Source organism: Paroedura picta, chromosome 3 (genome assembly GCF_049243985.1).
Source record: "Paroedura picta isolate Pp20150507F chromosome 3, Ppicta_v3.0, whole genome shotgun sequence".
Classification (NCBI taxonomy): Eukaryota; Metazoa; Chordata; class Lepidosauria; order Squamata; family Gekkonidae; genus Paroedura; species Paroedura picta.
Genome location: NC_135371.1, coordinates 93,046,751 through 93,070,824, shown reverse-complemented (window position 1 = coordinate 93,070,824; position 24,074 = coordinate 93,046,751). Strand labels below are relative to the sequence as shown.

The window sequence follows — 24,074 nt, the reverse complement described above, 5'->3', positions numbered from 1 at the left end:
AAGAAAAGAAAAAAAAATTCCTCCCTCCTCTGACTTCTTGGATCCTCTCCCCCCCTTCAAGAAAACAAAGAAAGAGTCTCCATTTGCCTCCCCCCTCTTCTGAGCCTCCCTAACCACATGCAGAAGACTTTCCTGTTTCAATGGGGAGGAGGGGAAGAGGAAGACTCGAGTTCAAAGCGATCTGAATTCAACAGGATTGACAATGGAATAAAAAAAGTAAGTGCAGACTCTGTCCTAATTGGTGTTCAGAGTTCTTCTCTCATTATGTGGCTCCAAAGAAACCCTTCTAGGTGGTACATCAAATCTATTCCAATGGCAGTATCACAGTTCAGTAGACTAATACACTAGGCATAAAATACCATACCCACTAAAATGGTAAAATTGAAAAAGTGATATCACACCTCTCTAAGAATCGCTGGGAACCATTATCATTCATAGAGAGGACTGACATTGCTTCTGTCTTCCCCCTTGAAATGAAGTCAAACTGCTGTCCCCATAGCCATATAATTTTCCACCCTCCTGCTGTTGCTTGGAGTGGCAGTGGGAAATGAGAGGTGTAGGGGAGAAGTATAGAGAGGAGTAGGGGATCCCTGATTTCTGCCAGGAAGCCCTATCTGGTTAGAGTAGTTCTGACTTCTGACCTATCCTGGTAGTTCTAGTAAAATACTTTATTACACTTTAAACACTGCCATGCCTCGTCTCATAATTTAATACATATTTAACCCCTCTACTTTTAATACCCAAGATATACCAACAGATCTTAGTTGACAGAGCATTCCACCATGCCGGGGCCAGGTACAAGCCAGTTTCATCTCTTTGGAGCCAGGGACCATGAGCAAGTTTTAGTCTGTCAACTGTAGTGCATGTCATATCACATAGTACATGTGAGTCTCCTCCTCAAAACCCATTCCCATCTTCATTCCCATCAAAATTTAATATAAATCTTGCCCTTTTATGAACAGCTTCCGAATTTGTGACACACACACACACCTTTTGTGCCCCTCTGTTCTGCTGTGTCCTTGCCTATAACCTTTACTTACAACCTTAAAGTTACCTTCCTTCTTAAATGGATATGTTCATACAAATGGCATTGCCCCCCTACCATCCATACCATCCATAAAAGGATGCAATAAAGTAGAGAGTAACATGGAATAACAAAAGAATAGGGAAATGAAAGTCAGAAATAAAGAAATAATGAATATACAAAAATAACAAAAATGCAGCCATGGGACAACTTAAATGATAGGAAATCACTGTGCAAAAAATTACATTGCTTTGCTGCTTGCAGAGCCTATTCATCTATTTAAATAGAAAAAGGCACAAACCAGCACACTTTAAATAAGCAATAAGTGAAGCAATTTTTTATCGTGCATATTTTTCCCTCTTCAGATTGACCCCCCCTCCCTAGAATGAAATTTTAGTTTCTTATATTTGATTGCCTCAATAGTGTCAGCGAGCACTTATGGATGAAAGGAAATACAATGGTTAAAGTCTAGATCCATATACAAAATGTGGGAAAGCCTCAGGCTATAGTCCTACCCTTAGTTAATGCTCACTTAAAATTCTATTGATTTCAATGGAACTTAAAGTTGTGTAATTGAGCATGTGATGACAGTCAGGAAAGGGCTCCTCATTGTAATCACATCAGAATGATAGATGGTGATACCACTTTCCCCTTTATTGCAGTAACAATGAAAAAGTATAATAACGTTGTTTGGCAATCAGATGTTATGCTGATGAGTAGATGACAGACATAGGAACACCAATATTTACATTTTGTACATCCAATCTGCATGCTGGTTTTTATAAAGAATTGCAAGATTTCAGACACACATCTGCAAACGTCATCTATAAATAATTTCATTTGACAGTTTGGGCTTTTCTTCCCTCCTTGTACTCAGCCATGTAACTGTGTTTCAGTCATTTTGACAAACTGCAACAATGAAATTTGACAATTGAACTTAGCAAGATTTTTCCTTTCCTCATTCCTTCCTGCTATTTGTCCCTCAACCAATGCAAAGGTAAATTTTGCACAGAAGAGGGGCATCAAAACAGGGTGGAAGAGCTGACAGCATAATGGGATTTATAACTCATATGGACAATCTCATTGCTTTTGTATAGCCTTTTCTGGTCAGTTAAAATACTATTTCTCATGGTAAAATCTACAAGACGATAGTCAGGTAACACTGTGGGCCATTCCGCACCAAGGGCAATGTGGCTAAATCTGAGCGCTGTTGAAAAGCGCTGCAGGCAAAAGCGGCAGATCGCGGTAATGCACAGAGCCGTTTCTAGCGAGAAAAGGCTCTTTCACTAGCGCTGCTCTCGTAACGCACAAGTTTCCGGTCTTGCCGAAATCGCAATAGGGGATGAAATATTTTTCAATACTTCCACCTGCCCCTTAACAGCCAATTAACTGTTGTGTTCGTGTTTCCCTTTAAGAACTGTTTTTAAAAAACCCAAAACCACCCGTAGCAAGGCATATTCGTTCCTTCAGTGTATCAGAAAGACCTTTTCTGCAGGCGTAGGAGCTGGTGCTTAATCATTTACAGGCTCCTCAAGTTAACCCCCCCCCATGGGCGAGATTTGTGGCCGAAATTATGGGCAGTGTCAAACAAGGGTCTGTACTGTGCTTGGGAACTTTAAAGATACTTGTAGTAGAGAGCTTTCTTTAACTTTTAATCACTTCTGTGGAGGAACTTTAGCCGGAGAAGCCTTTGAGAAGCCTCACTCGTTCGTTGCTTTCACCATTTAAGGGGAAAAAATGGCGATCGCTTCGCCGGAGATTCGGCGGCGAGAGCGGGGAAGGGACATGTCCTTAGCTGGTTTGTTGCAGCTTGTGCGCAGATGTGTAGCGGTTTTCTCAGAGGGAATCCACTTTTCTGGATTTCCTAAAAAGCGCTACAACAAAGCGCATTTTGTGGGAGTGTTGCAGGAGTGTTGCAGATTGGGTGCGACGTCATGCAGAACCTTGAATTAGTAGCGTTTACCAAAGGTAAGATTTCTGCTACATTAAAGTCATGGCTCTGCAGCCAAAGATGGAAAAGTTCTATCCAGTCAATAAACTATGTCAACAGCATTCCCCTGATCCAGCAAGTTAGTCACTTTCTCGAAAAAAGAGATAAATTTGGTCTGACATTACTTGTTATTACGAAACCCATGCTGAGTCTGAGAAATCACAGCTCTCTCTTCCAACTGCTCAAGGACCGACTGTTTGATGATTTGTTCCACATTTTGGCCAGCTACAGATGTCAAGCTGATGGGTTGGTAGTTATCTGGATACTCCATTTTCCCTTTCTTAAAGAAGGGGACAACATTTGCCCACTTCTAATCATCTGGCACCTCACCTGTTCTCCAAGAAGTGCCAAAAATAATGCACAGAGGTTCAGAGATTACATCTGCATGTTCTTTTAGTACCCTTGGAAGAAATTCATCTGGCCCAGAAGACTTCATTTCATTTAAAGAAACTAGGTATTTATGGACTCTACACATGGACATCACCAGACGGTTAGCACAGAAATCAGATTGACTATGTGCTCTGCAGCCAAAGATGGAGAAGTTCTATACAGTCAATAAAAACAAGACCAGGAGCTGATTGTGGTTCAGATCATGAGCTTCTTGTTGCAAAATTTAGGCTTAAATTGAAGAAAGTAGGGAAAAGCACTAGGCCACTCAGGTATGAACTAAATCATATCCCCGACGAATACACAGTAGAGGTGACAAATAGATTTAAGGAATTAGATCTGATAGACAGAGTGCCTGAAGAACTATGGATGGAGGTTCGCAACACTGTACAAGAGGTAGCAACTAAAACCATCCCAAAGAAAAAGAAATGCAAGAAATCAAAATGGCTGTCTGAGGAAGCTTTACAAATAGCTAAGGAGAGAAGGGAAGTGAAAGGCAAGGGAGAAAGAGAAAGATACACCCAATTGAATGCAGAATTCCAGAGAAAAGCTAGAAGAGATAAGAATGCCTTCTTAAATGAACAGTGCAAACAAATAGAAGAAAACAATAGAATGGGGAGGACCAGAGATCTTTTCAAGAAAATTGGAGATATGAAGAGAACGTTTCATGCAAAGTTGGGTATGATAAGGGACCAAAATGGTAGGGACCTCACAGAAGCAGAAGAGATTAAACAAAGGTGGCAAAATTATACAGAACAACTATACAAGAGCGAGCTTAACATCCCTGATGACCACAATGGGGTAGTTACTGACCTGGAGCCAGACATCCTGGAATGTGAAGTCAAATGGGCCTTAGGAAGTCTGAGCAACAATAAAGCTAGTGGTGGTGACAGCATTCCAGTTGAACTATTCAAAATCGTAAAGGACGATGCAGTAAAAGTGCTACACTCAATATGCCAGCAAATATGGAAAACTCAACAATGGCCACAGGATTGGAAAAGGTCAGTTTACATTCCAATCCCAAAGAAGGGCAATGCCAAAGAATGTTCAAACTACCGCACCATTGCACTAATTTCTCATGCTAGCAAAGTTATGCTCAAAATCCTACAAGCTAGGTTCCAGCAATATGTGGACCGAGAACTTCCAGAAGTACAGGCAGGATTTCAAAGAGGCAGAGGAACTAGAGATCAAATTGCCAACATACGCTGGATCGTGGAGAAAGCTAGGGAGTACCAGAAGAACATCTACTTCTGCTTCATCGACTATGCTAAAGCCTTTAATTGTGTGGAGCACAACAAATTGTGGCAAGTTCTTAAAGAGATGGGAATACCAGAGCATCTTATTTGTCTCTTGAGAAATGTATATGCAGGTCAAGAAGCAACAGTGAGAACTGAACATGGAATCACTGACTGGTTCAAAATTGAGAAAGGAGTTCGGCAAGGCTGTATACTGTCGCCTTGCCTATTTAACTTGTATGCAGAGCACATCATGAGAAATGCGGGATTAGAGGAGTCACAAATTGGGATCAAGATTGCAGGGAGAAATATCAACAACCTCAGATATGCAGATGATACTACTCTAATGGCAGAAAGTGGAACTAAAGAGCCTGTTGATGCGGGTGAAGGAGGAGAGTACAAAAGTTGGCTTGAAACTCAACATCAAGCAAACAAAGATCATGGCATCCGGCCCTCTCAATTCCTGGCAAATAGATGGGGAAGAAATGGAGGTAGTGACAGATTTTATTTTCCTGGGCTCCAAGATCACTGCAGATGGGGACTGCAGCAAAGAAATTAAAAGACGCTTGCTCCTGGGGATGAAAGCTATGGCAGATCTAGACAGCATCCTAAAAAGCAGAGACATCACCCTGCCAACAAAAGTGCGTTTAGTCAAGGCTATGGTCTTCCCAGTTGCAATGTATGGCTGCGAAAGTTGGACCATAAGGAAGGCCGAGCGTCAAAGAATTGAGGCTTTTGAACTCTGGTGCTGGAGAAGACTCTTGTGAGTCCCTTGGACTGCAAGGCGAACAAACTGGTCAGTCCTAGAGGAGATTAACCCTGACTGCTCTTTAGAAGGCCAGATCCTGAAGATGAAACTCAAATACTTTGGCCACCTCATGAGAAGGAAGGACTCCCTGGAGAAGAGCCTAATGCTGGGAGCGATTGAGGGCAAAAGAAGAAGGGGACGACAGAGAATGAGGTGGTTGGATGGAGTCACTGAAGCAGTAGGTGCAAACTTAAATGGACTCCGGGGAATGGTAGAGGACAGGAAGGCCTGGAGGATCATTGTCCATGGGGTCGCGATGGGTTGGACACGACTTCGCACATAACAACAACAACAAAAGTCGTGCGGAGTGGCCCTGTGAGTTTTCTACTAAGTATAAATCTCAGGAAGATACACATAAGTTTGCAAACACTTATGTTATATTTATAGATTATGAATATGTATATCTAAAATATTTTAGGTATACATTTAAAGATTAATTCATCCCATTATCATTATCTATCTCATACATTTATAGTTGAAAACAGATCTAGTTTATCAAGCTGCAAGACCTTTCTGTCTCCTGATGGATATGAAATGGAAGATGACTTTGGTCCATCAGATTGTTTGGAACTTCTTGTTCCCATCCTCTCACTGCAGATCAAAATACCTCTTTAAATGCTGCTCCTGGTGAACCCACAGAAGTTGTATTTGGGGTGGCATTTGGGGATAAAGCAGAGGAAGCAGGCAAGAAAATAAAAAGGATCACACCAGTCACTAGAAAATAGAAAATAAGGCCAAGGCTAATGGTGCAAAATAAAGTAGATATATTTTAATACTCAGTCAAAATCCTCCAAATTCCCTAAATGTTTCACCAACAAACTTTGTATGGGGAATTTGTTGGTCTTGCAATAATTCTTCAAAAATAGTACAGAATTAGTACGGCAAGACTAACAGATTTCCCTGACAAAGCCTGTTTGAGAAATCCCTATGGAATTTCAGGAATAACTGAGCATAAAATATATTGTTATTTTATTTTGCACCTTATTTTGCACTATTTGTTTCAATGGAGAAGGGTTAGACAAAGGTCCCATGGAATTAACAAGTATTAAGAATGATTGGTTTTGACTAGATAATATGCTGTATCTCCATTTGTTAAAATATTATTTTCAGGGTCCCCCTCCCTGCCCATTTTGAGAACAGAGGAAATTAAAACATTATTAGTTCAATGGTAATAAACATCCACTCTCTAAAGACCATTGGGAGCATTGTATGTTGAAGATGCAACACCAGGAAATTTAGTTTGTCCAAGGTAAGGTGACCAGATTTTAACATTGGTAAAGCGGGGGGGGGGGGGGGGGGTTCTTGATTTAAAATGTGGTCTATATGGAGCAACAAAAAGTTTCATAGAATGCATAGAATGCAAAAATAGTATTATAATATATATTTTTACATTTCAGCATAAGTACAATTTACCAGGTACCTCAAGATGTCCCTTCAAAAGTGGAACAATCTGGTCACCTTAGTCCAAGGTCACCAATAACATTTCACCAGGTGAGAACATGTCTTTGAGGTCTTATAGATTTTACAAAAAGAAACATCACTTTTGATCACTCCTGTTATTTTTTTGTCCTTAAACACAATCCTATTGCATTTTTTCATTCCAGCTTTTTTCATTTTTAACAGTTCTGACAACGCTCTCCAAAATTAAAGTTGCGGTCAAGGCAATTTACAAAACAACTAAAATACTAGATATAGAAAAACCAAGCATACTGTTCAGCTTCTGAAGCTGTATGTTTGTATAATTGGAAATGCTTATGCATTCCTTTTCATACACAACTACACTTTGTATAGGAAGCTAGTCAAGTATGATTGTTATCATTAAGCATAATACCGCTGTTTAATCTGTGATGTCAAAGTCAAGTACTTTGGGGAACATGCTAAATTGTTCGTCAAGCATTTCAGTGATTGTTAACTGGTGTGTTCACTCACTTGAAGTTCTATTTCTTAAACTGTTTTTCAAATTTCTTGGTTAGGAAATTCAGATTTGATTTTGATGAGCACAGAACCATACAACCTGTTCTCGCGAGGGGGGGGGTCAATGCTGTATAGGGTTGCCATTGGCCTGGGGCTGGGGGGGGGGGTGTAGTGGGCAATCTCCTATTAAAAATCTGGACTTTCTGACATTAATCAACTGAGTAGCAGAAGAAAATGGTTCCCATTCACCATAGGGATTGAAGGCAGTATAAAGTGTTGCTCTCTGGAGTGCTACAGCAAGTAACAGAGAGAAAAGAGAGGTCCCTCCTCCGATCTGGCCACCACCAGGGCCTTTGCTGGCCTGGACCCCAACTCCCACAGAACCTACCCACTTGCCTTGCTGGGTCACTTGCTCAGGCTCCGCTCCTTCAGGTTGGTGTAAAAGCATGCCTTTCCCTCCCTTCCTTGTCTCTGACCTGGCTTCAGCAGTTTGGTTCAGATGTAGTGTATCCCAGCCAGGACTCACCTGCCCTCATTGTGTACACAGCAGTCTGCACGGGCAATGGGGACCCTCCTTCTCAAGAACCATGGTGGTTTCCATCCCACTTTTTCCTGTGGCTGCCTATTGCATTGTATGTCTTGTTGACCAAAGCTCAGAGCGGAGGAAAAGGCAGCACAAGTGACGCTCTAGAACTATGTTCTTTCTTGCTCTGTGGGGATGGAATGCAGCCAGCCTACTTGCCTATCACACAAGCTCTGCTCTCAGGCAAGCTGCACCACCAGAAAAAAAAAATAAGCAGTAGAGCCTGTCTTAGTCCCAGGGCATTCAACAACACTCAGCCTGCTCCTTCCTGTGCAGTAGAACCTGGGCTGAGCCAACCAGCACCGCCTTTGCTCAGCCCAGCTTCTCCCATTCACAGGAGAAACATTGAAAGGGGCTATAAAACCACAGTGGTTGGCAAGCAGGTAGTGCAAAAGAATGAATTTCATGGATGCGGGAGCCTTTTGTGTGATTGTGCCTTTAGAACAGGGGTAGTCAAACTGCGGCCCTCCAGATGTCCATGGACTACAATTCCCATGAGCCCCTGCCAGAATTGGCTGGCAAGGGCTCATGGGAATTGTAATCCATGGACATCTGGAGGGCCGCAGTTTGACTACCCCTGCTTTAGAGACCTAGTTGTCAAAGAACTCTTTGAAAAAGCCCTAAGGTCAATAGAGAGGTACCCCCCCCCAGGCAGCTGTTAGAGAATGCAGAAGCAGAAGGGAAAGTGAGAGAGAGAGCTGGTTATCATTTACTGGCCCTTTCCCCTTTCATAATCCTCATCCACTACAGTTTCACCTACAGAGGAAAAACAGCTGGGAAGGAATGCAATTTTTAGCAGTGGAAAGGCAGAAGTATTTAAGTTTCATTCCCTTCATTCTCTCATTTGTTCTCTTTGCCCCACCTTGAGTTTCTTTTCTGCCTGCCCAATTTACATCAGCTCTAATCATCAGATCTATAAGAAACAGAGAGATGCCTGGGCTTGAAGCCTACAAATAATGTAAGGTGGAGTGACCTCACAGTAAAGGAGATGTGACCTGGAAGTAATGTCACAGTTGCATCATCATTTGCCTTTCATATCATGGGACATGATATCACAAAGTGACATCACATCCTTGCTGAGCTCTGTCCTTCACAAACTTTATCTTCCCCAGCACTGCCCCCCAAATCTCCAGATATTTTCTAAATACAACCTTGGGGAAATAGATAAATTATGATATTTCACAAGCAAGCACATACATTTAGAACACTGTAAAGTGAGTTGTGTATGTGCCTACAGCAAAATTTGTACTTGCTACCTGTGTCTGCCTGACTGAATGGAATATCAAGGAATCTTACCTCCCTGTTAAAACTTTTAAACAGATAAGACTCATTATGTGTTTCAGGCTGATTTAATTTTAAAATCTTTGTATGCAACTGACTACAAAGAAATATAATCCAATCACGTTAAAATGTGTTAGCATCCAGAGGAAGAAAATTCGGCTCAACATAAAGGGGGTTGGATCCAAACTACATTTTCTGCTGACAGAAGGGGAGGTATAATTTCTGCCAAGCATCCCTTCCTGCTGCAGAGCTTTGATTTGCCTCTCATGCTATTTCTGAGGGTTCTCTGTGTTCCAAGACGAGCATTACAAAGAGGTTGACTTGCAGAAAGCCACTTGGCCTGGATGAAGGACGCAGATGTATAGATGTCTTCAACACACCTACAGCTTTATTATAAACGTAATTGCTGGCCCTGAACTAGGCATGGTACAGGAGAGCCTGTGCATGCAGCAGCAGACCGCTCCTTCATGACCACAGCAGCACCAGGGAGCCACCTGTTTCCACCCCTGGGAACACAAGTCTCCTGTGCTGATGGATCACATCCTCAGGAGGTGTTCCAACCTGATGTGCCAAAGAGAGGCGCAAACCTCCTCTGAACCCACCAGGCCATCTGGCCCTGTGAGCTTCCAGCCTTCCCAACCGGGTCTGCCTAGCTCACCCCAGGCTGCCTCTTTAAGGAGCCCCAATGATGGGAAGTTTGATACCCCTGATCAAACTCCCCCAAAACAGTCTCCCTGCCCACGCCAGAGCCACCGCCATAAAAGCTGTCACATTTTAACAAGTGTTTAAATTCCAAAACCATTAACAAATTCCAAACCAACAATGTTAACCATAATAACTACTAACTATAACTGGGAAGGTGGGTAGCCCACTGGTTCATCAATGGCGGCAGAGGGTGGGGTAAGTCCCCAGCCATGCTTAATGGGTAGTGGCAGTCACTGTCAAAACCATTCCAAGGTCAGAAACTGACTAGAAATAAACCCTTCATCTGATAAGCAGGGGACCATTTTGGGGGAAGATCATGGGACTTAGGGAACATCTGGCACAACTAGGTTCCCGTTGGATACTGAGACATCAGGTGAAGAACCTGACTCTGAAGCCTCAGCTCCAGATGATGTTGGCCATGTGTCAGGACCCAGGGCAGACAACTCCTACCTCAAAGGGCCAGATACTGGACTAGCAGTCCCCCAAGTTCTCTCCCTCCTCTAGTGTCAGCTGCAAAGATGGGCCCATGAGAAGGCAACTGAATGGTGCCAGGTAAGTGACCCATGGTCCCAATACTGAGCAAAAGCATTGCCCTAAGACCTGTACTGCTCACAGGATTGAGCTCAATCAAGACCCAGTTGGTGGAGCTCCAAGAACAAGTTGGGTTTCTGAGCCTTGCTAGGTCAGTTTATAGGACCAGTGTGCTTCTATTCTCCATGTGAATCTAGACGAAGTCCTTATGCACTGAGGCCCCAGATGCCATGTCAGAACTCTCCCATCATGTACACTGAGGACATCAGCATGGCTTCTCAGAATCACTGGAGTGCTCAAGGTGTACACATGTAAAAACACATTTTAAATAAGACACTGGACACAGCAAACTCTTGCATGGGAGATTGCTTCCCCTCCATTTCCCTCCCCTAAATAAGTGGTTTACTATGTGAGAACTTAATCCATTTTTCCTTTAGTTCGGCTCTGAATACTCTTCCTTGAAGAAACATTGCATAGTTCAGCAATTTAAAACATGATGAGAAAAGTAATATCAAACCACAAAAAGTATATCTATGGATTCTGTAATTGTATGAAAAATATGGCTATTCCCTGATGTATGTAACCTCCTAGAAGTAGTTGCTGCTGACTGCTTTTTCTAACTACTACAAGCACAAATTACATATTCATTTATTTTGTTCATAACTGCATGGAGTTAATTAAATAACTGAATGTTGTTCACTGGAAATTTCCCAAGTATTAAAAAAAGCTTAGTGTACAATGTATGCAGCTAGGCTGGCTAATTGTTCATATATTATTTAGTTTTTAATTAGAGTTCTGGAATTAATAGCTGGTTATATTGCATTTTGTATAATTTTAGAGCAGATAATTCTTTGAACGACTATTTTCTATCCACGAAATACATTACATTATCTAATTTGTGGCAAAGAAGGTGGCATACATTTTTGTAAACTGGATTTCGCTTATCAGAGAAGAATCCTTACCTTTGAAGAAGCAGTCTTTGCTGTGAATAATGTAGATTTTCTTCTGTTGCAAGCATGAAGCTCGATGGAGTTCACAGTGATTTTCATAGAATTTGCCATCTGAGCCGCACACTGGCATGTAACTGGGCTTGCAATTATCTATGCACCGGCATTCAGGCTTATCTGTCTCTTTGTTCACAACACACTTACTTCCCCGAACACAATACTTCTTCTCACATGATGCATAGAGTCCATCTTCCCCATAATGCACTAGACAAACAAAAGGAAACCTGTTTTAGTAACAACTTCAAGCTGAGGAACAAACACTACCTCTTTCCCTTAGCAAGAGAACTTGGAGGTTTCTACTTTAGCAACTTTCACTATTTCATTTCAACACCTGTAACTTTGAATGACCATGCAAAGATTATCCTCTCCTCTGGTGGTGAGGATTCCTCATTTACATTCATTGACGTTTTTCCCTGCTCTCTGGCACACCACTGGAGGGCTTAGTGATGGCCCTTAAAAAAACATTAATAATTGCTATAAGCATCATTACAAGCACAGAAATTACTGTCCCCCAAAAAAATTCCTACAGTGGAGCAACAATGAAAATGCTAGTTATTAGTGGCTGTCAAAAGGAAAATGACTGCTGTGGGTGGATCTGTGTCATTCACATTCATAATGTTTGCTGAGGTAATTCAGGGGGCGGTGATCTCCCCCATGCTTTTCAACATCTTTAAGCGCCCCTTGGCATAGCTGGTCCAAAGTTTTGGGCTAGGCTGCCATCAATATGTGGATGACACCCAAATGACAACCTTTCAAATACTTAAAGAGGGCTATCATGTCCCCTCTCAACCTCCTTTTCTCCAGGTTGAACATTCTCAAGTCCCTCAACCTATCTTCATAGGGCCTAGTCCCTTGGCCCCAGATCATCCTTGTCGCTCTCCTCTGTACCCTTTCAATTTTATGCACGTCCTTCTTGAAGTGAGGCCTCCACAACTGCACACAGTACTCCAGGTGTGGTCTGACCAGTGCCGTATACAATGGGACTATGACATCTTGTGATTTTGATGTGATGCCCATGTTGATACAGCCCAAAATGGCATTATTATTTTTTTTAAAGGCACTTCCACATTGCTATGTGGTAATACCACAGCAGAGGTGCATTTTTAATAAAAATCAACACTGCTGTGTTGCTATGGAGAAATGCCAGAACTATATAGCATCCACCCCCTTTTTGTGATTTGTGTTCTTTTACACTTTATTTCTGTCTGGGTGGATTTCTAAGATGCTGAACATGGTCCCTGGAGCTCAAAAAGACATTTTGTGTTAATGGGTTGACTTAAAGACAAGGTGCTGAGACCCCTGTATGATCGGTAGAAGGCTGCCTGATCACCCGCCCCCCTCTTTCCCAGCTCATTTCCCACCTCCAGAAAACAGAAAGAGTGCTGTTTTTTGCTTGACTGATCCCAAAGAGATTATGGACCCTTTGTAGAAGATTTTATTTTACCTTTCACAATATAGCTTTGCAGTCATGGTGCAACATGGACTGCACCATTAAAATAAATAACTTGGAGCAGGAAATGGAGAGGGGAAGGCAGGTGCAAGGGCAAGACAATGCTGCAGAGACTCTAGTAACTTTCCCCCTCCATACAGGCTTGCCCCTGGTTGCTTACTGGTTGCTCACTGATTTAGGGTTGTAAATCCAGTTTTGGCAATTCACCAAATTGCAATTTTAAAATGGCCAGAACTCGACCCAGCACCTGGACACCTTTGGGATGCTGGCAATGTTATATGGAGGGGGCTCTAAAAGCTGCCAACATTCAAAGGCTGTCCAGGGGCAGATTCCTCATGCAAAAATGGTCTAGATTTCAGTAGCAATCATTCTTGTAACAAAGAAGGATAAACATGTTCTGACTTCTGAAGTAGATAAAACTAGAGTAACAACACTAAATAAGAACAAAATTTGAGTCCAGTGGCACCTTTAAGATCAACAAAATTTAATTCTGGGTGTAATCTTTTTTGTGCATGCAGATTTCTTCATGAAATCTTAGACCCAGAATTAAACTTTGTTCATTTTAAAGGTGCTATTTGACTCAAACTTTGTTCTGTTGTTTCAGGTAAACACAGCTACACATCTGAATACTAGATAAAGCTGTATATAAGCATCTCAGGTAAATAAGCCTGTCATGGGACACATTAGTCAGTAATTTCAGATGACTACACTACCAGCCCATTCTAACTCATAACACAGTGGCTAAATGAATGGAGAATCTTGTAAGAATATTTTAGTCTTGAATTGATAGATGTGTATAAGACTCTGCACTCATCATCCACCATTGATCTTGATACAGCTTACAGCACTATATATTAAAAAGATAACATACAATTAAATAACACTCCAAGTTTCAAAAATATTAGACTAGGGTGTCCCATTCTATGGGTCCCTAAAGAGGGGGGAAGATATTTAAAGGGACCATGGTCCATTTAAATACCTTCTCCAAGTGGTAACTTTGGAGTTAACACCAAAAATACATACAGGGCATTTAAAGTGGTTGCAATTCATTTAAACACCATTTTTTGGGTATACTTTCCGGGATTATTCAGATCTTGCCATTTTGGATGGCTGAAATTCATCCCTTTTCTGCCCCAAACCCTAGAGAGTTACAACCAGTTTAAACAGGCAACACTGCTGAACTAGATTAACCAACATTCAGAATGCATTTTGTAGATCTCCAACATTCATTACTGTGCATTTCAGTAGAATAGCTACCTGCATGATCTAATGCTAGACGACACTAAAATCCTAAAAATGTAAATTTTATTCTGTAATGATGTGGCATTTCATGTTTCAGAGAATTCAAATCTTACAGCTATTAGTGTAAGTGAATAGAAAAGGAAAGTAATGTACAGAAGGTAATAACTAGCATTATGCTCAATTATCTAAGTTTCCTCAAATTAGTAGATTACTGTGTGGTGCTAATTGTCATAAACATAATGTAGAGAATTACAAAAGGATATTGTAAAAAGAGGAATCAAAACAGGTTGATCTGCAATTTGCTGCAAATGTTAATCCTGTGGTTGTTGCTTTATCATGTTTCTGTTATTATAATTATAATCAAAATGCTTCAGCATGGAAGGTAGGAACTTTAAACCCTGTGCAGCCCCAAATGAGTGAAAATATGAAATTGCAACATCAGTCATTAGCTTCTTACAAGTAAAAACAAATCATTTTTGTACAATTGTTGTCAAACCATTATTTTCACCACTGTAGATGCAAAGAAGTTGGAACTGTTACTAGAGGATTAACTGCTTCACTCAATAACTCATTAAAATTCCACCACCTTCAGCTGGCTGGGAAATATTGACATTTTTCTTGAATCATAATAAACTAGAAGGTCAAAGTGTCTCCATGCAACATGAAAATTACAATTCTTAAGTGGCATATCTGAATACCCTTTATTCACTCTACTAATTGTTCAGCGTGCCCTAGTGACAATATCCAGGGGAATGGTAATACTCTAACCTATGCATGGCCTTACTGCCAAGGTCACTTACAATTACTGTGTATGCTGTACATTTGTCAGACATGTGTCTCAGGGCTACGGCACAGAAACCCTTTGGAATAAAATCAGCACTGCTAAAATCATATTGACCATTTCGCCAGAGAGGGGTAAAAAGTGAGGTGCTCAGACCCCTGTATGATTGGGAGAAGGCAGCCCAATCAGCCCTTCCCCTCACCTCTTTCCCAGCTTATTTCTCACCTCCAGAAAAAAGAATAGGGGTTGTGTTTCGCCTGCCTGATCGCAAAAATACCATGGACACCTTAAATAAGATTTTATTTCACCTTTGACAATGTATGTTTGCAGTCGCGCTACAACATGAACAGCATCATTTTAAAAAAATTACCTAGAGCAGGAAATGGAGAGAGGAGGGCAGGTATGAGGGTGAGACAAAGCTGCCAGGACTATCACGCCTTTCCCTCTATATACAGTTTAATCCTTGATTACTCACTGGTAGCTCACCAATGGGATGTGTGATTTATGGTGGTAAATCTAGTTTTGGCGATTCCCAAAATTGTGAGTAAAAAATGGACAAATCGCGACCGAACTACTGGACAGCCTTGAGATGCAGGTGACATGTGGAGGGGGATCTATATACCACCAACATGCCAAGGATGTCCAGGAACATATACTTCGTGCAGAAATGGTTCTTATATACAGGCTTTTTAGTGGTTGGCCAATTCCACATTGGTGGAAAAGGCTGTGAGGGTGGTCATATGGAAGTGGGGCTAATCCCCGCTTCCACATGATGCAGGCCCTAGACAGACCCCCACCTGGGCCTGCCGCAGATTGGTCCCTCAGTTGTCCCAGGCTAAGGGGACAAGGGAGAATCCGCATTACCTTAGCTGCTGCAGGGGCCAACAGGTCCTGTCACACAGCAGGTTATTGTAGACAGCCCTATGCTGCTTTGTGGTGCTTTCTCATGTTGTAAGACAAACTGGGACATTTTTTGTTTTGAAGGAAGGTGGGATTGCTTGGAACCTTCCTACAAAATAACACCCTATGGGGGCCCCCATGTAATAGAACCTTTCTGCCACCACTGTGTTTCCCAGGCAAATACATTTCAGTGGGACACCAGGACCGTTTATGCAATGGAGGTTTCATGCTGAGCTGCAGGCTAGAGTTTTAGTCATGGCAGGTAGCCCCAGCTCTTCTTGAACCCACATGGGGGAGCATTTAGCCTGGTGCACCTCATCTGCCCCTGATTTATGCTCCTGCATGGGAGCTGGGGCAGTGAAGTTTCCAGTGTGTAAATGGTCCAGGTGTCCCACTGAAATCTGTCCCCCATGGGGCACATTTTGGCACCAGAACAGACCCAGCATTGAAATGTATCTCCTGTGGGGACAAAGAATGCTACACAGCACACAGCTCCGCAGCAACACACTGCCAGCGGCCTGGCGTGGCTGCCACCATGCAGAATGAGCCCTAGAGCAGCTTTTTCGTAGTTATTGAGTTCTTCATACTGAATGGCTTTGGTTTCTGTTTTGCCTATACACTTCAGTTTTTTTAATTCTTGTGGCTTCTTTGAAGGCTGGTGCTTTCTGTTAGTTTTCTCAATGTTAAAAATTCTGATTTGAAGGGAAATGCTTTGTCTGAAGAAAAGGAAGACTTTACCTCCATTCAAATGAAACATTTAGCAAAGTCTGACCTTGAAATTCAAAATGTGAGCCCTTTCTACAGAATCTTCATTACTGTGTAAGGAACAGTGAGCTCCAGTGCTCAGTGGTCCAATTCAAGCAATGTGATTCTCTGAGCTACTTGAGAAGCACAAGGTATAGAAGATTATTAGATTCTAGCAAATTAATATTTGTACAATCCTTTGAAGAGCTAAGCACCCCACAAGTATTATCAGTTAGTGTTCAGTTCAGGCATCAAGAATAATAGATGGATTTCAAATATGAAAGAGCCAATAACAGAAAAGCCCCAAGGCATTTTCATATTAAAATGACATTACTCGTTTTCTTTTAATGTTATTTGATCATTCCACAAATAGAAGATGGTCTATTTTATACAGACAAGCCCATCAGATGCTAGTAGAAAACACTTCCCTATCCGAGCAGATTCAGCACAAGCAACAAGAGTATTTATTCTGTCACAAAACTCTGCCTGCTGTCCATTTAAGGTCCACTTATGTGGATTGAGAATTACTGATATTGGGAAGGAATATTACAAATCATGCTTATCACTAGTTGTTAAGAGACAGATTTATGAACACCATGAAGCAAATTGACTATAAGCCTATGAATATACTAACCTTCTTCCAGTGCAAATGTTAATGAGTATCTTTTGGTGTTGCTAATCTTCAAACGCCTCATTATAGTGAAATTATCTATTTGAAACTGACTGTTAATGCTCAGATAAAGAAAACTTCTAATTCAGAGGACATTTAGGGTCCCTACTGATGCTGTTCACCCAATTAAGAGAAAGCATAATTGATTTAAGGGGAACTTACACTCAAGTAAGTGTCCATCGGTTAGCAGTCATTGTCTCTAACTGGAAACTTCACATATAAATAACAAAAGCAACTAATCCTAAAGATAGAGTAGCCAAACTCCAGGTGGCCACCTGAAGATCTTCCACTATTACAATCAATCCCTAAATGACCAAGATATTTTCCCCTGGAGAAAATGGTTACCTTGTATGGCATTCTATCCTGCTGAGATCCATTTCCTCCCTAAACCCTGCCCCCTCCAGGCTCTATCTCCCAGTTATTTTCCAACCCAGAATGGTTGTAGGTTTGCTGGGAAGGCAGTCTAAAAAATCTTCTAATAAAAACAAACAAACAAACACAGAAGTCTAAAAAGATGAGGATAGATAAAACATGGACTCCAAAGACTTTCAAAATGCAAAGGGGTCTTACCCTTGTCATTATCAATTAGGGTTACCAGTGCAAAGTTGAAAATTCCTGGAGATTTGGGGGGGGGGAGTGGTTGGGTATGGTGATTCTTGGGGAGGGGAAGGAGCTCAGTGGGGTATAATGGCAAAGGATCCACCCTCCAAATCAGCCATTTTTTTCAAGTGAAGGAATTTCTGATGTCTGGAAATCAGTTTCAATTCTGGGAAATATTCAGGGTGTACCTGGACGTTGGCAAACTTACTGTCAACATAGAACAGAAAATGCACAATCTTGTCATTAACATAATTATCTTCTATCCACAAAATCTTATGCTACAACATTCTAATTTATCTGAAATCAATTGTTGTTTTGTGACAAAGCCTCACTAGGACCATTTCTACATGAAGGATTTGCACCTTCCTGGCCTCTCATTGTTTGTTGGTTTTAATGCGGTTTCCACATGATTTTGGCAGCAACATATGGCACGAGTTTTCATAATTTTTGCTGTGCAATGAAGAAAAGTGGTAGCATCCGCTTCCCCCTTTCTTGTCATACTGCATATCAGGGCAGAAACCGGGGCAAGCCTGTCTGAAAGGCGAAACATGTGAATGTCTTGGTAGCATTTTGCCCACCCTTGCACCTGCCCTTCCCTTTTTCCTTTCCGGATCACAATTTTTTAAAAAAAGGCATGGTCCATGTTGCTATGGGACTGCAAAGTGACATGTCCTCAATTCAAATAAAATGTTCTCATCAGTGTGCACTGTAATACTGGGATTGGGCAGTAACTCAAACTAAAACACATTCCTGTTTATGTTTTCTGCTGATGGGGTATGAATGGGGAAAGAATGGGGGGATGTATGATGAAGCAGCTGTTTCTATATTAGCTTAGCATCTGTGCTCTATGGCCAGCCTATTACAAATCTACCCAAACATAAAGAGAGACCATTATACAAAGAATCCCAAAAAAAGATCAAGCAAAATATTTTATTATTGTGGTGTGATGCTGTAGCAATGCAGAAGTGTAAGTTATATAAAAGTGTATATAAAAAATTCAGGACTGGGGTGGGGAACAAAATTTGAGTCCCCAAAATGACCACTGTGAAGGGATTGGTGGCTTGAAGTGATTGACAACCCAAGTGACAGGGGAGAAACTTTGGATTGTCCACACTTTTGGCTTCTCCACCACCTCATTGGAAGGCAAACAGCTGCAACGATATGGCGAGATAATGTGGGAGGGGTCTCCGATCAGGAAGCATGCAAATGTGTGGTTTACTATTGTACATTTACAAGCAGGAGGTGGCACGCATTTTATGCCTCTGTGCAGAAATGGTCTAGAGCCATGTTCCCCATGAGGACCTCGGTACTGGGCCATGGGGGGGGGGAGGTGTGGGCACACCAGTGGGCGCGCCTCCCCTCCCACTGCGCTGCTTGCCTGCCAGTGAGCGCCACACTGAGTGGGGGTGGTGCAGGCACAAATGCCCAGGTGCGGCAGGTCCGTACCTGTGTGTTTGCGCCCACGCCTCCCTCTCCCCCCCCCTGGTTCTCGGGCCTCTCTCTCCCTCACCCCCGGTCCCTGGCCCGAAAAAGGCTGGGGGCCACTGGTCTAAAGTATAGCCAATTCATTTGCTTTAAAAAAAAAAACAGACAGAATCCTGGAAGATAAATACTTCTGAGCATGCACAAAGTGCCTTTCGTTACCACTGAATAACTGCAGTCTCCTGCTCCTCACAGCATGATCATCCAAGAGAAGGAGTACAGGTCTATCAATGGCTATTAGCTTTAATGAGTAAAGTGAAACTCCTAGGGATGCCAGCCTCCAGGCAGGACCTGAAGATCCCCCCAAATGACACCTCATCTCCAGAATACAGAGATCAGTTCCTCTGGAGAAAAATGTTAACTTGGAGGTTGATTCCATGGCATTGTTCCCCACTGAGGTGCCTGTCCTCCACAAGCTCCATCCCCAAATCTCCAGGAGTTTCCCATCCTGGATCTGGCATCCCTGCCAACACATTGCTACCAGTGGCTCAGGGGGACCTGGCAGCCCTTGAACCTCCACGTTCACAGGCAAATTCAGGACAAAGCTTTGGCTTCTGTTTCCTGTTTGTAGTCTTTCTAGGGTAAACATGTTGGCTGTTGTGTGAAACAGAATGCTGCACGGGCTGGACCACCAGACACAGGGCAACCAGGACAGGGTGGGATACAAATAAAATATATTATTATTATTATGCAACCTGGGAAACAAATATGTGTATTTAAGCAACAGCAGAGTCTAGATTTTGAATACAGATTTCATGCAAATGAGGCCTCTGGATGGATGGAGCTACAGGCCCAGAAGTGTAAGGGCTATGGGGTTTCATTTTGTGAGGAAGAAATAAGGCATAATGCTTTGTGAATAAATAAATCTTTCACAACAAAACAAACTATTTCTGATTTCTATGCACAGATTCTTTCTATAACTATGAAAAATAAGATTTCTTTTCAAAATGAAACTGTTTGAAGGATCTTACCAGTTACTTTATATGACCATACTCAAATATTAATTGGCATAACCAAAAGCTAGAATATATAAGGAGGGGTTAGCTACTTTTAGACTAAAATTGTACATCATATGGAATATTGTCAAAATATTTATGTTTCAACTTTTATTTCAATCTTTCTCAAAAAGACACAGGGTTGGTTATAATGTCAATAGAATCACAGACTCATAGAATCACAGAGTTGGAAGGGACCCCACAAAATGCAGGACACTCACAAACCTATTGCTCATTCACTGTTAACTGCCACCCCCTTGAATCTTCACAGATTCAGCCTCTCCGTCAGATGGTTATCCAGCCTCTGTTTAAAAATTTCCAAAGAACCCATAACTACCTGAGGAAGCCTGTTCTACTGAGAAACCGCTCTGTCAGAAACTTCTTCTGGATGTTTAGACAGAATTTATTTTGCATTAATTTCATCCCACTGGTTCTGGTCCCTCCCTCTGGGGCAGGAAAGAATAACTCTGCTCCATCCTCTATATGGCACACTTTTAAATACTTTAAAACGGTTATCAGATCCCCTCTCAGTCATCTCCTCTCCAGGCTAAACAGACCAAGCTCCCCAACCTTCCTTCATACGTCTTAGTCTCCAAACACCTCACCATCTTTGTTGCCCTCCTCTGGACATGCTCTAGTTTGTCTAAAATCCTCTTCAACTGGGGTGCCCAAAACTGAACACAGTACTCCAGGTGAGGCTGAACCAGAGCAGAATAAAGCGGTACCATCACCTCACGTAATCTGGACATGATACTCTGTTTGATACAGCCCCAAATCCCATTTGCTTTTGTAGCCGAGTCACACTGCTGATTCATTTTCAATCATATACTAATGTACAATCATTCATGTACTAAGATGCCTATATCCTTTTTGCACATATTACTGCCAAGACAAGTCTCCCACATCCTATATTAGTGTATATGGTTTTTCCTACCTAAATGCAGAACTTGACATTTGCCCATTTTACATTTAGCCCACTTCTCAAACCTATCAAGATCATCCTGTATCCTGTCTTCTGTTGTGTTTGCTACCCCTCCCAGTTTAATATTGTCTGCAGATTTAATAAGTATACCCTATAATCCCTCATCCAAATGATTTATAAATATGTTGAACAGCGCAGGTCCCAGGACAGATCCCTGGGGCACTCCACTTGTCACTCTTGTCCAAGAGGATGCTGAACTATTAAGAAGCACCCTTTGGGTATGATCTGTCAACCAGGTATTGATCCACCTGGCAGAATTAGGATTCATACTATATTTTACCAACTTATCAGCAAGAATATCATGTGGAACCTTATCAAAAGCTTTACTGACATCCAGATAAACTATGTCAACAGCATTCCCCTGATCCAGCAAGTTAGTCACTTTCTCGAAAAAAGAGATAAATTTGGTCTGACATTACTTGTTCTTACGAAACCCATGCTGAGTCTGAGAAATCACAGCTCTCTCTTCCAACTGCTCAAGGACCGACTGTTTGATGATTAGTTCCACATTTTTGCCAGCTACAGATGTCAAGCTGACGGGTTGGTAGTTATCTGGATACTCCATTTTCCCTTTCTTAAAGAAGGGGACAACATTTGCCCACTTCTAATCATCTGGTGCCTCACCTGTTCTCCAAGAAGTGCCAAAAATTATGCACAGAGGTTTAGAGATTACATCTGCATGTTCTTTTAGTACCCTTGGAAGAAATTCATCTGGCCCAGAAGACTTCATTTCATTTAAAGAACCTAGGTGTTTATGGACTCTACACATGGACATCACCAGACGGTTAGCACAGAAATCAGATTGACTATGTGCTCTGCAGCCAAAGATGGAGAAGTTCTATACAGTCAATAAAAACAAGACCAGGAGCTGATTGTGGTTCAGATCATCAGCTTCTTATTGCAAAATTTAGGCTTAAATTGAAGAAAGTAGGGAAAAGCACTAGCCCACTCAGGTATGAACTAAATCATATCCCCAACGAATATACAGTAGAGGTGACAAATAGATTTAAGGAATTAGATCTGATAGACAGAGTGCCTGAAGAACTATGGATGGAGGTTCGCAACATTGTACAAGAGGTAGCAACTAAAACCATCCCAAAGAAAACGAAATGCAAGAAATTAAAATGGCTGTCTGAGGAAGCTTTACAAATAGCTAAGGAGAGAAGGGAAGTGAAAGGCAAGGGAGAAAGAGAAAGATACACCCAATTGAATGCAGAATTCCAGAGAAAAGCTAGAAGAGATAAAAATGCCTTCTTAAATGAACAGTGCAAACAAATAGAAGAAAACAATAGAATGGGGAGGACCAGAGATCTTTTCAAGAAAATTGGAGATATGAAGAGAACATTTCATGCAAAGGTGGGTATGATATGGGACCAAAATGGTAGGGACCTCACAGAAGCAGAAGAGATTAAACAAAGGTGGCAAAATTATACAGAAGATCTATACAAGAGCGAACTTAACATCCCTGATGACCACAATGGGGTAGTTACTGACCTGGAGCCAGACATCCTGGAACGTGAAGTCAAATGGGCCTTAGGAAGTCTGAGCAACAATAAATCTAGTGGTGGTGATAGCATTCCAGTTGAATTATTCAAAATCTTAAAGGACGAAGCAGTAAAAGTGTTATACTCAATATGCCAGCAAATTTGGAAAACTAAACAATGGCCACAGGATTGGAAAATGTCAGTTTACATTCCAATCCCAAAGAAGGGCAATGCCAAAGAATGTTCAAACTACCACACCATTGCACTGATTTCTCATGCTAGCAAAGTTATGCTCAAAATCCTACAAGCTAGGTTCCAGCAATATATGGACCGAGAACTTCCAGAAGTACAGGCAGGATTTCGAAGAGGCAGAGGAACTAGAGATCAAATTGCCAACATACACTGGATCATGGAGAAAGCTAGGGAGTTCCAGAAGAACATCTACTTCTGCTTCATTGACTATGCTAAAGCCTTTGATTGTATGGAGCACAACAAATTATGGCAAGTTCTTAAAGAGATGGGAATACCAGAGCATCTTATTTGACTCTTGAGAAATTTATATGCAGGTCAAGAAGCAACAGTGAGAACTGAACATGGAATCACTGATTGGGTCAAAATTGAGAAAGGAGTTCGGCAAGGCTGTATACTGTTGCCTTGCCTATTTAACTTGTATGCGGAGCACATCATGAGAAAGGCGAGATTAGAGGAGTCACAAATTGGGATCAAGATTGCAGGGAGAAATATCAACAACCTCAGATATGCAGATGATACCACTCTAATGGCAGAAAGTGAAGAAGAACTAAAGAGCCTGTTGATGCGGGTGAAGGAGGAGAGTGCAAAAGTTGGCTTGAAACTCAACATCAAGCAAACAAAGATCATGGCATCCGACCCTCTCAATTCGTGGCAAATAGATGGGGAAGAAATGGAGGTAGTGACCAACAAAAGTGCGTTTAGTCAAGCCTATGGTCTTCCCAGTTGCAATGTATGGCTGCGAAAGTTGGACCATAAGGAAGGCCGAGCGTCAAAGAATTGAGGCTTTTGAACTCTGGTGCTGGAGAAGACTCTTGCGAGTCCCTTGGACTGCAAGGCAAACAAACCGGTCAGTCCTAGAGGAGATCAGCCCTGACTGCTCTTTAGAAGGCCAGATCCTGAAGATGAAACTCAAATGAGGAGGAAGGAATCCCTGGAGAAGAGCCTAATGCTGGGAGCGATTGAGGGCAAAAGAAGAAGGGGACGACAGAGAATGAGGTGGCTGGATGGAGTCACTGAAGCAGTAGGT

At 41.9% G+C, this 24,074-nt stretch overlaps 1 protein-coding gene across 4 annotated transcripts in view; it reads right to left on the bottom strand.

Moving 5' to 3' along the window:
* The window catches only part of FSTL4 (follistatin like 4), a 695,481-nt gene that overhangs the window by 454,433 nt on the left and 216,974 nt on the right, over positions 1-24,074 (bottom strand). For 3 of the 4 annotated variants that reach the window (XM_077326857.1, XM_077326854.1, XM_077326855.1), the window contains exon 4: positions 11,421-11,669. In XM_077326857.1, the coding sequence (XP_077182972.1) occupies positions 11,421-11,669 (249 nt within the window). Of the gene's footprint in view, positions 1-11,420; positions 11,670-24,074 lie in introns of those variants that run through there. The other variant, XM_077326858.1, reaches the window with a different exon arrangement.